This window comes from Adiantum capillus-veneris, chromosome 7 (genome assembly GCF_014529385.1).
Source record: "Adiantum capillus-veneris isolate H3 chromosome 7, ASM1452938v2, whole genome shotgun sequence".
In the NCBI taxonomy this organism is placed as follows: domain Eukaryota; kingdom Viridiplantae; phylum Streptophyta; class Polypodiopsida; order Polypodiales; family Pteridaceae; genus Adiantum; species Adiantum capillus-veneris.
The window spans coordinates 15,733,287-15,747,999 of record NC_140937.1 but is presented as its reverse complement, the minus strand read 5'-3'; the positions used below and the strand labels follow the sequence as shown (position 1 = coordinate 15,747,999).

Here is a 14,713-nt window from a genome sequence, read left to right as displayed (position 1 = left end):
ACACCAGAAGCATTTGATGCACAGTAGTCTAAGCACAATAGTCCAACTAACGCGGCCCAAAAGAAAGGGGAGTGTTTACCAGCTCAAAGAGAGATTGAGAGAGAGAATGAATGATTTACCCCTGGGGCATCCACTAGAAAATATGTAAGATAGAACGTGTGAATAAAATAAGGAATTTATAATTAGGTACATTTACAGAAAAATGTACTTACATAAAGAGTTTTTTAGTTGAGAAAGTGAAAATTTTCATAAATAAAGGATAGTTTTTTTTTTTTTTAATGCATACATAAAAGGTACATGTAATACTTGAAAATATACAGGTAAGAGATTTTTTAAATACTTAACGTTCGCACGTGCTATATGCAATTTTACATAGTGTACTCCCCGGGGATGTACCTACCATGATTAATGTTGTGATGTGGGTGAGTATATGGGTGTTCGTATGAGCTTTGGGGGGCGAGCAAGTATGCCATGCAAGATAATTAGGTTGCACTTCCATAGGTTCCTGCGACATGTGTGCGCGCGGGTGGATGCAAGCAATGAGAGAGGAGGGTGAGAAAGCACCAAAAACCGCTAGGAGGGCTAAGAAGGGGTAGAGAGGAGTATATATGTGGCATATTCATGACATATTTGATACATGAGACCATGTGTTAATGAGTTATCTATTATCAAACTCAAGTAAGTACGGTGACTACAACAAAGTAATGAAGTAAGTGTGTGTAATTGAGTAGCTATGAGTGGCTATAGACTAGCTCTCATCGATGAGATCTAAGATTAGCCTCCGAGTAAGTGTGTGTGCATGCACAAATTAGACAGTAGGGCTCCTTGTCCAGAGCCAGACCCATTGTCTAGAACTTGAAAGTTATGTTGATCAACATTAACAAAGGCGATTCTAAAAGATGTATTGAACCCGACCGAAATCGGCTTAACACCATATCTCGATAAGAGAAGGATATGAAGTTGCGAGGGAGAGTGAAGCAAGCCAATGTGTATGAGAGAATGGGGCACTCTTAAGGTATAGGACGTACCTCAATTCCGAAGGTTGGTTACTCGGGTCGTGGGTTCGAATGTGGTCAAGTGACTAAGATGGCATGTGACTTGGGCTATGGGTTCGAATCTGGCCAAGTGACTAAAATAGCGCTCACAGACGTGCTTTACATCATCACAAAAAGGAATGCTCATGCTTTGTATCATCAGGAGCGAGAATGCTCATACTACTAAAAGAAAAAAAGAAAACAATTTTACAATTTCCTTGATTTTAGACCACAAAGAAACAAAACAAAAAAAATCACAAGCTAAGTCTTTTGCAATTTGCACTGCAGAAAGAGTAGCTTGCTCAAGTAGGACACCAAAGTACATGACTCGTAGGCTGTAGCTTCAGAGATGATTATGGACGCATATATGGTAAATTGCTTGATTACATAATTTGCCCTGCTACATATGATAAGAATGCCATAATTGCATTGCATAACTGGCTCTACCATCATCAGAATTCACGTTAATGTACTGGTGCTCAAGTTGCAATTACTGTGGAAGATTCATTAAGGTCTTTGAGAAGCTCTTTGCAGCCTGCGGTCACAAGCTGGAGCGCATCATGCACATCATCAATGCTGAGGGGCTGTGCACAGCTATGAGCCCAGTTATGAGCAAGAGAAATAATATTGCGAATCTCGCACCCATTGAGAGGTTGCCTGCATTGTAGAAGGCAATTGAGATTGTCCTCGCCAAAGGCTATGCCAGCTCTTGCCAGTAGAGATCGCCAGACCGAGCCTCGCCGCTCATCATCCAGGGGGGGATATCGGACGCAGAGCGAGATGCGAGACAAAAATGCCTCATCAAATGCACCCACTCGGTTGGTGGTCAAGAAGAGAACACCAGCATAGTATTCTAACAATCGGAGGAAGACACCGGTCATCAGATTGCGCTTCACGTCCACATTGAATGCCCGTCGCTCCAAATAACCATCTGCCTCATCCAGGAGCACAATAGCATGCCACCTCAACGCTGTGCTAAGCACTTGGCTCAAGCTCTTCTCCAAATCGCCCGGCTCCTCTCCCAATTCAAAGGCACTGATGGGCCACAATGGCCTTCGCAGTGTCTCCGCCAGCGATTCCGCTGTCAAGGTCTTACCGGTTCCAGGTGGCCCAAAGCAAAGCACCACACATCCCTCGCCTTTCTGTGCTACAACATCCACACTCCGGGCGCCCTTCTCCCCTTTCAGTGCCAGATGAGTTGTCACTATGGCTTTTAGCATCTCTTTCTGCTTTGCACTCTTCATGACCACTGGTCATAAGCTTGATCCTCGAAGGTTATCTCCCTGAGCCCCCTCACATCAAAAAAGCCCCATTTCTTAATGCTAAAGGAGAACCCATACACAATGGCAGGTGCAGTCAGTAGCTGATCTTCAGTGGGCTGCTTTCTCTTCTTTGTTGCTTCAACCTCCTTCTCCGCAATGCCTCTCAGCAACTCTGAGGGTGGTTGTGCATTTTGCAACGGCCAATCGGGATTTGCCCTTGCCAAGCTTAGCAGATCTACCATCACCCTCCCATCTGCATTTACCCTTCTCAATTGTATGCATCCCTTAGGTATCTTTCATAAAAGCCCAGGGATCCCCTGAAATGCATGAAACGGAAAGGCTCCTTCACAGCATAATCGTAGAAGAGCTGTCCGCGCTGTTGAAGATGGTCTGTCAGGTCATGCTGCTCTTGGCTTGAAAAGAAAGACCATGGACAAACAGGTAAAGATGTGAAGGGCACTTCACCATCAAACTCTGGAATCTTATACTTCATGGTGCAGTGGTGGAAGCTTTCTCCATTGAAGTCTGTGACCTTGACCTTCACCTTGAACCCATTTTTATCCGGTGCCCATGTCTTATGATCGTAGTTCCCCTTTCCGCATACGACAGCCTGGCACGTCTGGCCAGAGATGTTGCAGATACGACGCACTTCAGTGCCCCGGATAAGAAAGGCCCACAGCATGTTGTACAAGACAAGGCCCTCCTGCTTCATCCAAGCATATTTGGCAAAGGCATCCTTAAATTGGGCATCTAGAAAACGAAGCAGGTGCTGAAGGTGGATGTTAGCAAGTGCTTCATCTTCGCCTGCATCAACAACACCATTAGCAACATTGCTGCCATGTTGGGCAACTTCATATTCGCCATAAACAACAACATTAGCAACATTGCTGCCATGTTGGGCAATTTCATACTTGCCATCCGCAGCGCACTCATTGCTACCTGCAAAACAATATTATATGGAATGGTATCAATAAGCAAATGTCTGCAAGCGTCCCAGAAAGCAAGAGGAGATCAGAGAGGTGGAAACCTAGCATAGCCACTTCATCTTTACAAACACTGTAATTGCTTCCATCACCTTGCGGACGAGCTTTGCTGGATGCATCCTGAGTTACCTTTAGTTCATCTTGGAGCAAGTTCCGAATGCCAAAGAGGTCCTTGGCATCAACATTGGGCTCGTCAGAGCAGAGGTTCGACTCTGCAACTTCTGGCAAGTATTTGCGAGGCACAGAGATGAGATATGGCGAGCGGAGCTTGACACGAACCTCAGAAAGGTCCTCATTCTGTTCCTTGAGGATTGTGTTCACCTCGAAGGGACATTGGAGGCCATCTTGTAGGTTTTTGCGCTCATCTGAACTGGTTGTATCTTTGGTCTTCCACACCCCCTCCATATGAGAGTACCACTTCTGATGAGTAGGCCATCTCCAGTGAGGATCCTTCACCTTCAGCTCCTCTTCTGTCTTAGCTTGGTCTCCTTCTCTATATTAGACAGAAAGAAGATTAAACGAAAGTGAGTGTGTGCGTGCGGTTGTCGTGCACACAACATCAAAGACGTAGAATCGATGTTTACCTGCCCTCTGCCTTGCCATCCACGGCCACCACATGCCCATGATTATGAATGGCATCCTCCATGACTGCAGATTACCGGGGCAGCTCCTCCCTTGAAACGAGTGAAGAAAGGACAGAAAGGCTCTTCTTCTTCTTCTGCTTACTTTTCTCACGCTCAGTCGCTTCCTGTTCAGCTTGCTCGATTTAGGGGACCCCCACACGAGAGGGGTCCAAGTTACCCCCTCAACTCCACACAAAAATCGATTTCCTCCATAACCAATTCTTCCTCACACAAAAGTTGAAGACTTTTCTTGAACTTTTGAAGGGAAGTGGACCTTGAAAAGGTGAAGTGATGGATGTTCACTTTTAAAATACACATTTTCACCTTGCAAAAGTTTTCCATATCTCTAAATAAAACAAGTGATAAAATCACAAGGCCTCTCGGCATGATAAAAATTTCGTTTTGACATCCAATTTTTTAAGACCCCTTTCATATGCTTTGTGTAATGCAATTAACTTATATAATTGGTCATATATAACGTTAATTTAAAGATATAAATATAAAAAATGACAGATAATTTTAAGATTGTTTTGATAGACGAAATAGCCCTTGACAAAAAAAGTAAGCGTCAATTTTAAGTCTTGATTTGAGGGTAGATCCCACTTTTAAAATCACTACATCTCGAAACTTTTTTTTTAAAAAAAACATAAGCATGCACATAGAATTGAATTAAAAGAGCACCCTTAAGTTCTACACTCTAAGCTTTAGATCCCTATGCTCTACATCCCACTTTAAAAACTTTAAACTTTTAAGTTCTAGAAACCTTTTTACAAATTTAAAACCGTAGATCCCTAAGTTGTAAATCCCACTTTAAAAACTTTAAAGTTCTAAGTCCTAAGACTCTAGCGTTTCGGGGTGACCCTTCCCCTACTTGTGGATCCATGTAACATTTTCACTTTCTTTAATTCAAAGTTTTACCTTCCAATTAAAAAAAACCTCTAGGTTCTCATTGGATCTTCGGAGACCTTACTTTAAAAGTTCTACATCTTTAAGTTCTAAACTTAGCTTTAAAATCTTTTAAAAAAATAAAAAAAATCTTTAAAAGTTAAAGCCCCAAATGATAAATTCCTTCTATAAAGTTTTAACTAACAAAAATAACAACTTTACTCTATTACCTCAAGTTTCAAGGGGTGAACCAAATTCTCAAAATGAAAAGGTGGGTAACACAAATTTCAAAATGAAAAGGTGACTCTTGGGATTTGTGGAGCCTCTAAGGCTTTATCATCTAAGGCTTTATCATTTAACATGTAAGACTCTCAGCCTTTCATGCTTCTAAAGGCATAGGGCAACCCAAAATCTTTTCCTTGATATATGAGAGTTCATTTCATATTTCAAAACTCAAAACATGCCCATCATTAGATTTACACAATTCATTTCAATGAGTACCCAGTATTTTATTTCAACCAATCAACATTTTTGACATGTCAAAAAATACTTAAAAATACAACTTCTCTTTTTCCTATTTTAGTCAGCAAAAAGAGAAGTGATCTCTACAGCCTTTGCCCTTTGGGCAGGCCAACAACATACAATCTTTGTTTAATATTTAAAGGCAAGAAGAAGTGACGTTGGAGAATCTCAAAGCACATTATTTCACATAACGTGCAAGGCTAGGGCTAACTACACCTCTTTGAGGTGCAATTGGCTTACCCCCCACCCAAATAACGATTTACTTTTCGCATCATGTGTGGACGTGAGGTGGAGGGGGTAATTTTGTTCAAATAACAAATTACCCCCCTCCGTGTGGGGGGGCCCTTATAGGGTCTAGCTCGACTACCCAACCCTGTGTGTCAAGCACGCCTCGCCTCTCAAGAAATTGCATAGCAGCTAGCGCGCTAGCTAGCTTACGCGAGCATCCAAGTTTCTCTAACGAGCAGTGTGTCGTTGTCCATGCACTGACTCTACTTTTCAGAGAGTGGTCAGGGTCATGTTCATGGTCCTTTTCTCATTTTTACCTCGATTATGTAACATCTATTTGGAGAAAGAAACAAGGTTAGCTATGCCATGTGGCCACAAGTGATTGGTCTCTTCAAATATAGGCGAGAGAAGATTGAAAACTGAGAGAGAGTGATGGCTTTTAAAAAGACAAGGTAATAGGCTAAGTGATAGAAAAAAGAAGCGATGCATGCAGCCGGGGAGAGAGAGAAAGAGAGAGATAGGAGTGTTGCAGCAATCGATAGCTCCGAGAGAGAGAGAGAGAGAGAGAGAGAGAGAGAGAGAGAGAGTTGTAGCCGGTGAGAGAGAGAGAGAGAGAGAGAGTGTGTGTGTGTGTGTGTGTGTGTGTGTGTGTGAAAGAGAGAGAGAGAGAGAGAGAGAGAGAGAGAGATGCAGCCCCTTCCTCCATCTCCATTGCTTATGTGTCGTCTCTTGGAGTGCATTGACTGTGGGATATGCGTAACAGGAGCAGGGCCAGAAAGCTCCAAGCTGTTTTCAACAGATGCAAAGCGAAGGCTTCTCTCCAGGCGCAATCACATACATGTGCATCTTGAAGGCATGTGGCTCGCAAGATACTGATATAGGCATAAAAATTCACGTTGATATTGTTAGTGAGGGGTTGTTGCAAAATATTGGAGTGCTTTGCAGTGCTTTTGTCGATATGTATGCCAAATGTGGTGCTCTTATGCGGGATGTTGTCTCTTGGAACGCACTAATTGCAGGATATGCCCAATAGGGCAGGGCTAAGAAGCTTGGGATTGTTTTCAATAGATGCAAAGAGAGAGAAACTGTCACCTACGCATGCATCTTGAAGGCATGTGGCTCTACTCAAGATGCTCTTGAAAAGAGATGTCCAATCCAGGTATTGTGTGTGTGTGTGTGTGTGTGTGTGTGTGTGTGTGTGTGTGTGTGTGTGTGTGTGTGTGTGTGTGTGTGTGTGTGTGTGTGTGTGTGTGTGAGAGAGAGAGAGAGAGAGAGAGAGATGCAGCCCCTTCCGCCATCTCCATTTCATGTGTGTCATCTCTTGGAGTGCATTGATTGTGGGATATGCGCAACAGGAGCAGGGCCAGAAAGCTCCAAGGTGTTTTCAGCAAATGCAAAGCAAGGGCTTCTCTCCAGGTGCAATCACATACGTGTGCATCTTGAAGGCATGTGGCTCGCAAGATACTCATATAGGCCAAAAAATTCACGTTGGTATTGTTAGTGAGGGGTTGTTGGTGTGCTTCGCAATGCCTTTGTCGATATGTATGCCAAATGTGGTGCTCTTGTGCGGGATGTTGTCTCTTGGAACGCATTGATTGCAGGATATGCCCAATAGGGCAAGGCGAAGAAGCTTGGGACTGTTATCAATAGATGCAAAGAGAGAGAAACTATCACCTACGCATGCATCTTGAAGGCATGTGGCTCTACTCAAGATGCTCTTGAAAAGAGATGTCATGCTTGGGCTTATTGGGCTCTTGGTAATGGCCATAAAGTTAGTGCTTGAGAAGCTTCCTATCCGGAACATCGTCTCTTGGAGTGCATTGATTGCGGGATACACACAATAGAGCAGGGCCAAAAAGCTCTAGGCGATTTTCAACGAATGCAAAGCAAGGACCTCTCTTGATGCAACCGCACACACAACAGGAGCAGGGCCAAAAAGCTCTAGGTTGTTTTTAGCAGATGCAAAGCAAGGACCTCTCCTGATGCAATCACATAAGCTGCAGCCCCTTCTGCCATCGCCATTGCTTGTGTGTGGTCGATATGTATTCCAAATGTGGTGCACTTCAAAAAGCACAAAGAGTGCTTGAGGAGCTTCTTGTCCGGAACGTCATCTCTTGGAGTGATTTGATTGTGGGATATGCACAACAGGATCAGGGCAGCAAATCTTACCACGGCAGCAGGATACATTTGCGATAGTGGGTTACTTGAAAATAACAAATATTTAGCCAACTTGTTAGTCACTATGTATGTCAAGCATGGTGTACTTGTCCGAGTGCAACAAGTCCTTGACGAGCTGTTGTGCTTGGCATTGCTCGATATGTATGCCAAATGTGGTGCACTTCAAAAGCATCTTGAGCAGCTTACTGTTTGAAATGGCATCTCTTGGAATGTACTAAATACAGGATACCCACAACAGGAGCAGGGACAAAAAGCTCTATGCTATTTTCAGCATATGCAAAGTGATGGCCTTTGTCCATATGAAATCACCTATGTGTGCATCTTGAAGGCATGCAGGGCCAGGTAGCTGTGGGCTGTTTTTAGCAAATGCAAAGAGAGAAAATGCAATCACCTATGCGTGCAGCTTGAAGGCATCTGGCATCATGCAAGATGTTGGTATCGGCAAAAGAGTTCATGATGATATTGTTATTCAGGGGACTGTTGACAGAAAACTTCGTGCTTGACACTGCCTTGGTCGACATGTATGCCAAAGTTGGTGTACTTCATAAGCACAAAAAGTGCTTGCTATCTGGAATGTAGTCTATTGGAATGCACTAATCACGAAATATGTCCAGCAAAGGTAGGGCAAGAAGCTCTGGGCTGTTTTCACCATATGCAAAGAGGCAAAAGCTATCCAAATGCAATCACGTACCCTTGTATCTTGAAGGCATGTGGAATTAGGCAAGATCATGAGATGGGCAAAAGAATTCAAGATGATATTGTTAGCCAGGGGATTTACAAAAGAAACTTTATACTTGGCATTGCCTTGGCTGACATGTATGACAGATGTGTTGTACTTCATAAAGCACTCTTTGTATGTGCACGGACACTTCCACACACACACACACACACACACACACATATACACTTGATTCTCTCTATGCAGCACTAGTTTCATTTTCACAGGACAGAGCAATATCCACTACACAAGCAACACGGGAGAGGAAGAGACGAGTCTTGTTTTTTGTGAGCTTACTTAAAGACTGTGCTAAGAACAATGATTTGTGATATTTGTGAAAGTGGGTTACTTGAAAAAAACACATACTCAGCCAACACATTAGTCAATATGTATGTCAAGCGTGGTGGACTTGTCTCATCACACCAAGTCCTTCACGAGATTTGGGCTATTTTCAGCGGATGGGAAGCAAGGGCCTTTCTCCAAACGCTATCACCTATGTGTGCATCTTGAAGGCATGTGGTTTGATGCAAGATGCTATTGAAAAGAGAAATCGTGCTTGGCACTGCCTTCTTAGATATGAATGTCAACTGTGGTGCACTTCAGAAAGTACAAAGGCTAGATGAGCGTGCATGGATTGCAAGCAGGAGTAGGGCCAGAAATCTCTAGGTTGATTTCAACAAATGCAAGGTGTGGGCCTCTGTGTTGATGCAATCACCTATGCATGCCTCTTGAAGGCATGTGGCTCTATGCAAGATGCGATTCGGGCTTAAAAATTCATTCTGATATTATTGGTCAGGGCTGCTATCTAATGTCATCTTTTAGAGTGCATTGATTTTGGGATACGTGCAACGAGAGCAGGCGAGAAAGTTTCAAGTTGTTTTCAACGCATGCAAAGCGAGGGCCTCTCTCTAGATGCAATCACATACGAGTGCATCGTTAAGGCATGTGCCTCTACATGAGATATTGGTATGAGCATAAAAACTCGTGCCGATATTGTTAGCCAGAGGCTATTGAAAAAAGATGTGCTTGGCAATGCCTTGGTTGACATGTCCGCTAAATGTGGTGCACTTCAGAGAGCACAGATAATGCTCAAGGAGCTTACTCTCCGCAGTATGGACTCTTGGAATACATTGATTGCAGGATTTTCCCCAGAGGGGTAGGGCACAAAGCTCTCGTTTGTTTTCAGCAGATGCAAAGTGAGGGTCACCCTCAAGATTCAAGCATGCATATTGAAGGCATGTGGTTGTTAATATGGGCATAAAAATTGACGCTAATATTGTCAATCAGAGACTGTTGAAAAAAATATGTCGTGCTTGGCACTACCTTGGTCAATATGTATGTTAAATGTGATGCACTTTAAAAATTCACTCTAATATTGTTAGTCCGGGGTTTTTGCATGCCAAATGTGGTGCACTTCAAAAAGCACTAAGAGTGTTGGAGGAGCTTCTTGTCCAGAATGTGGGACAACAAGTCTTTGACGAGATTCCTTTTCGGGATGTTCTTTGATTATAGGATATGCCCAATAGGGGCAGGGCCAATGTTGGGATTAAAGCCCAAGTGGCCTCTTATACGGATATGGCCGGCTGCCCGCCTAACTCACTTACCTCTAACTCTTTGATATACTCACTTATACTTTTGTGGATAATAAGGTTTTGGGAGATAACCCTTCAAACGACTTCTCTGCGTACTGTGTAAGCTGTGTGTGTGTGTGTGTGTGTGTGTGAGTCGATCCACGCTCCGCTCCGCGACTTCAATTGGTATCAAAGCGAGGTGCAGTGCGGTTTTGCGTAATCGTGCGCGTGCGTGCACTTTTCATGCAGATTCTAGAGACGGAGCTTGGAAATTCACACTCGGCGTTCCGGGAGCATTTCCAATAGGTGACTCGAAAAAAATGGCAGTTGGCCATGTAGTCAGAGATGACAGCTCTGCATAAAAACCAGACATGGAAGCTAGTTAAATTACCACAGGGCAAAAAGGCTCTACCTTGTAAATGGGTTTACAGGTATAAGATCACCGCTCATGATAGTCAGTCAAAGTACAAAGCAAGGCTTGTTGCCAAGGGCTTTAAGCAAGAACAAGGCATTGACTTTGATGAAGTCTTCTCTCCAGTGGTCAAGATGACTACATTGAGATGATTTCTTGCATTGGTTGCCATATTGGATTTGGTGTTGCACCAAATGGATGTCAAGACATCGTTCTTGCATGGTGATTTAGATGTGGAAATTTACATGCAGTAGCCAGAAGGGTTTGTTGAGAAAGGCAAGGAAGATTTGGTATGCCAGTTGTTAAAGAGTCTTTATGGCTTAAAACAATCACCGAGGGCATTGTACCATAAGTTCCACCAGTTTATACTTTCTCAAGGCTACAAACGTAGTGAGTTCGATCACTATCTATATACAAAGAAGGCTAAGGATGGTAGTTGGCTGATCCATATTTTGTATGTGGATGACATGTTGATTGTTGGCAAACACTTGGAAGAAATTTCAGCTTTGAAGTCAAAGACGGCAAAATCATTTGACATGAAAGACTTGGGTGAGGCAAGTCATATACTTGGTATGCGCATTGAGAGAGACAGATCAAAGAAGTTGATTTGGTTATCTCAAACAGAGTATATTGACGAGGTTTTGCAACGTTTCAATATGGAGAAGGGAAAGGCATTGAGTGTTCCATTGCCACCATATGTGAAACTTAGCAAACAAGATTGTCCTGTGTCTGAGGAAGAAAAGGCTGAAATGGATAAGATTCCATATGTGTCTGCAGTGGGTAGTTTGATGTATGCAATGATTGCTACACGTCCGAATATTGCATTTGCAGTGGGAGTGGTTAGCAGATATATGTCAAATCCCGGCAAGAAACATTGGGAGGCAGTGAAAGGTATCATGAGATATTTAAAACATACAAAGAGTATGCGCATATGCTATGGTAGTCAGGATTTGAGTGTCAGAGGATACACTGACTCAGATTATGCATGAGACTTGGATAAGAGGAGATCTACATCAGGCTATGTCTTTACATTGGCTGGAGGTGCCATATCATGGCGATCTCGATTATAAGATTGTGTTACGCAGTCTACTACAGAAGCTGAGTATGTTGCAGCAAATGAGGCATGCAAAGAAGCTATTTGGCTTGGTAGATTGGTAGCAGACTTGGGAATCAAAGTAGATATGCCAGAGTTATATTGTGATAGTCAAAGTGCTATACAATTGGTAAAGAATCCAATGTTCCATTCGAAGACTAAGCATATTGATGTGAAATATCAATACATTAGGGAAGTACTTGAAGACAAGCAGATACAACTGTTGAAGATCCACACCAAGGACAATCCTGCTGATCTACTCACAAAGGGACTTCTAGGAGAGGGCTTTGTGCATTGTCGTGAGTTATTGGGCATTGGATAGATGGCAGCCATGTAAATCTTTGTACATTTATGTTCATAGCTTTACAGTTACTTAAAGTGCCACATTGGACTTTAAGTGGGAGGTTGTTGGGATTAAAGCCCAAGTGGCCTCTTATACGGATATGGCCGCCCGCCCGCCTAACTCACTTACCTCTAGCTCTTTGTATATACTCACTTATACTTTTGTGGATAATAAGGTTTTGGGAGATAACCCTTCAAACTACTTCTCTGTGTACTGTGTAAGCTCTCTGTGTATCTCTGTGTGTGTGTGTGTCGATCCACTCTCCGCTTCGCAACTTCAGCCAAGAGACGAGTATTTCTTTTGTGAGATCACTTAAAGATTGCTGAGAAGAAGGATCTGTACCAAGGAAGTCAAATTCATGCTGATATCTATGATAGTGGATTACTTGAAAAGAACGCATACTTGGGGAACATGTTGGTCACTATGCCTATCAAGTGCAGTGCACCTATCATGGCAAAACAAGTCTTTGATCAGATTCCTACGCGAGATGTCGTCTCTGATTGTCGGATATGCCCAACAAGGGCATGGCCAGAAAATGAGTATTTCTTTCTTGAGCTCACTTAAAAACTGTGCTGAGAATAAGGATTTGAACCAAGGTAGTAGGATTCATGTTGATATTTGTGATAGTGGGTTACTTGAAAAGAACGCATACTTGGGGAACATGTTAGTCAGTATGTATGTCGAGTGTGGTGCACCTCTCATGGCACAACAAGTCTTTGTTGAGCTTCCTGTGCGAGATGTTGTCTGTGATTGAGGGATATGCCCAACAAGGGCAAGGCCAGGAAACAAGTATTTCTTTTGTGAGATCACTTAAAGACTGTGATGAGAAGAAGGATTCGTACCAAGGCAGGAAAATTCATGCTGATATTTGCAATAGTGGATTAATTGAAAAGAATATATACTTGGGGAACATACTTGAGAAGAACATATACTTGGAAACATACTTGAAAATTCATGCTGATATTTGCGATAATGGATTTCAAGTAATCTACTATCGCAAATATGTATGCCAGATGGGGTGCCCCAAAGACCGTGACTTTGTGTATGTGTGTATCTGCCTTTCTACGACAATAAGGCAGATTCAACAGACCTTGAAACCAAGAACATTAGAAGTAGTGCAGGTAATGTAGGCATGATAGCAAGAGTGAATACAAAAGTCGGTATGTTTTCTGAAATCGTAGAATGGATGACGATGACAGAAGGTATACTGGTTGAAAGGTGGCAGAACAACGTAAGGAAGGTATAGCATCGGATCCATCCAAGATTGTGCGTTGATCCACACGACCAATACCAAAGGTACACTTATACTCCGTATTTTGATTTCCTTTTTGTGATCCCAAAAGTACTTAGATTGCATCATGTACACACTAAATCAATGAATTTACATTATTTTCATTCAAAAGATTGTAGAAGAAGGTGACAAGGGCTGAAGAATTTTTGTGATGCCTAAGAAAGGGACACATGGACGATACACCACGCCATGGTTTCGTGGAATGATACATGTTTTCATAAAGGATCGGTAATGAGTTCTTCCTTGTACAACTGTAGTATATTTACAATTAGAAAGTCCCTCCAACACTAGAGGAGAAGCATAAGTCCCTCTTCAACACTGGAGGGGATAAAAGTGGCGGGGGAAGGGCACGTTCCCTACGGTATTATTATAAATGTGGAGAATGGTGCCAACTCCACACCATACATACGTATGGTTTATTCTTTTCTTTAATGGACACAAGCATCACAAATGCATGAAGTGCATCTCTCTTCATTTTTATCATAATGTGAAAATTTTCACATCCAACACATCTTTTAATGCAAAATCTTGTTTGTGGTGCGAGGTCGTAGAGTTTTTGGCAAAGGCTTCGAGGAAGATGCTATGGAGCCTTCAAAATAAGAGACGATGTAAGGTGAAAGGTACAACTTTGCTCCTCTTGTTTAATTCACACCATTTTCACAACAAATCAATCAAGGCATACTAGTTTGAAGGCCCTACAAAGCCCCTCTTCATTTTTTGAAGCCTCCAGAGAGAGTGGAGAGCCCTTCAAAGCCACTTTTCTAACTTTACACTATTTTTTAAATGGCAGTTTCCTTTTCCCTCATCCTCAAGAGTCAAAACCAGCACTTTTGAATTTCAAAGCGGCAAGATTCTAACTCTGGTGCACTTAGTTGTGGGAATTAGAGGGCCACCTTGCAAAAATGAAGAGTGGTCTTAGACTCTTAGGAGTGAAACAATTATTAGGAGTGAAAGAGTAGTTGTAATTACGGTCCCAATGATTGTATGATTTAGTTTGTAACGCATACATGTATACAATAAAGGCAATTGAAAAACTTCGAAAGGTACTAAGACGTAGGTTTAGCCACTTTGGTTTAGGGCAGTTTAGGACAGGTAGGGTCGACAACAAGACATGTGCCCTACCCACGTTGTTGCTGTATGTCTTCATCAAACGTAGGTATCCTCCTCCGTTTTGGTGTGCAGAAATGTCCTGGGTCGAAACTGGCCTCGGGTACTCAAGATTACTCTCAAGTGTGCGCCTTGTAGATATGTAGGTGTATCATGTGTGCTCGGTAGAAGGGTATATTATAGTTCATAATATTATACGTACATACTGGGTCGATTTTGCAAACATTGATTGATTACCCACTGTGATTCCAAGAGAATATTGCAAATTCTAAATCAAAACTTAAAAGCGAATTGGCATGTCGCCATGAACAGAAGCCACCCCCGCTTGTCGCCATCGCCATCGCCGTCTACACAGACACCGCTCAGACACCACTCTCTCTCTCTCTCTGTCCATTGCTCTCTCTCTCTCTCTCTCTCTCTCTCTCAAATTCTGCTCGTCGTGCATCTTCCAGCAGTAGGGCTT

The 14,713-nt window shown here is 42.7% G+C and overlaps 3 protein-coding genes across 3 annotated transcripts; 1 reads left to right on the top strand and 2 right to left on the bottom strand.

Moving 5' to 3' along the window:
* Positions 1-1,230: 1,230 nt before the first annotated feature.
* LOC147453481 (ATPase family AAA domain-containing protein FIGL1-like) lies at positions 1,231-2,416 on the bottom strand. Its single transcript, XM_086515662.1, has one exon. The coding sequence runs from the start codon at positions 2,276-2,278 to the stop codon at positions 1,514-1,516; it is 765 nt and encodes a 254-aa protein (XP_086371788.1). The 5' UTR covers positions 2,279-2,416; the 3' UTR covers positions 1,231-1,513.
* A 148-nt stretch (positions 2,417-2,564) lies between these two features.
* On the bottom strand, positions 2,565-4,102 carry LOC147453480 (uncharacterized). Its single transcript, XM_086515661.1, has 3 exons — positions 3,864-4,102; positions 3,324-3,772; positions 2,565-3,235 (listed from the first exon to the last, which is right to left on the bottom strand). The coding sequence occupies exons 1-3, from the start codon at positions 3,923-3,925 to the stop codon at positions 2,565-2,567; spliced, it is 1,182 nt and encodes a 393-aa protein (XP_086371787.1). The 5' UTR covers positions 3,926-4,102.
* A 2,234-nt stretch (positions 4,103-6,336) lies between these two features.
* LOC147453479 (pentatricopeptide repeat-containing protein At2g33680-like) lies at positions 6,337-9,593 on the top strand. Its single transcript, XM_086516922.1, has 5 exons — positions 6,337-6,511; positions 7,940-8,057; positions 8,189-8,246; positions 8,335-8,568; positions 9,507-9,593. The coding sequence occupies exons 1-5, from the start codon at positions 6,337-6,339 to the stop codon at positions 9,591-9,593; spliced, it is 672 nt and encodes a 223-aa protein (XP_086373048.1).
* The last annotated feature ends 5,120 nt before the right edge of the window (positions 9,594-14,713 follow it).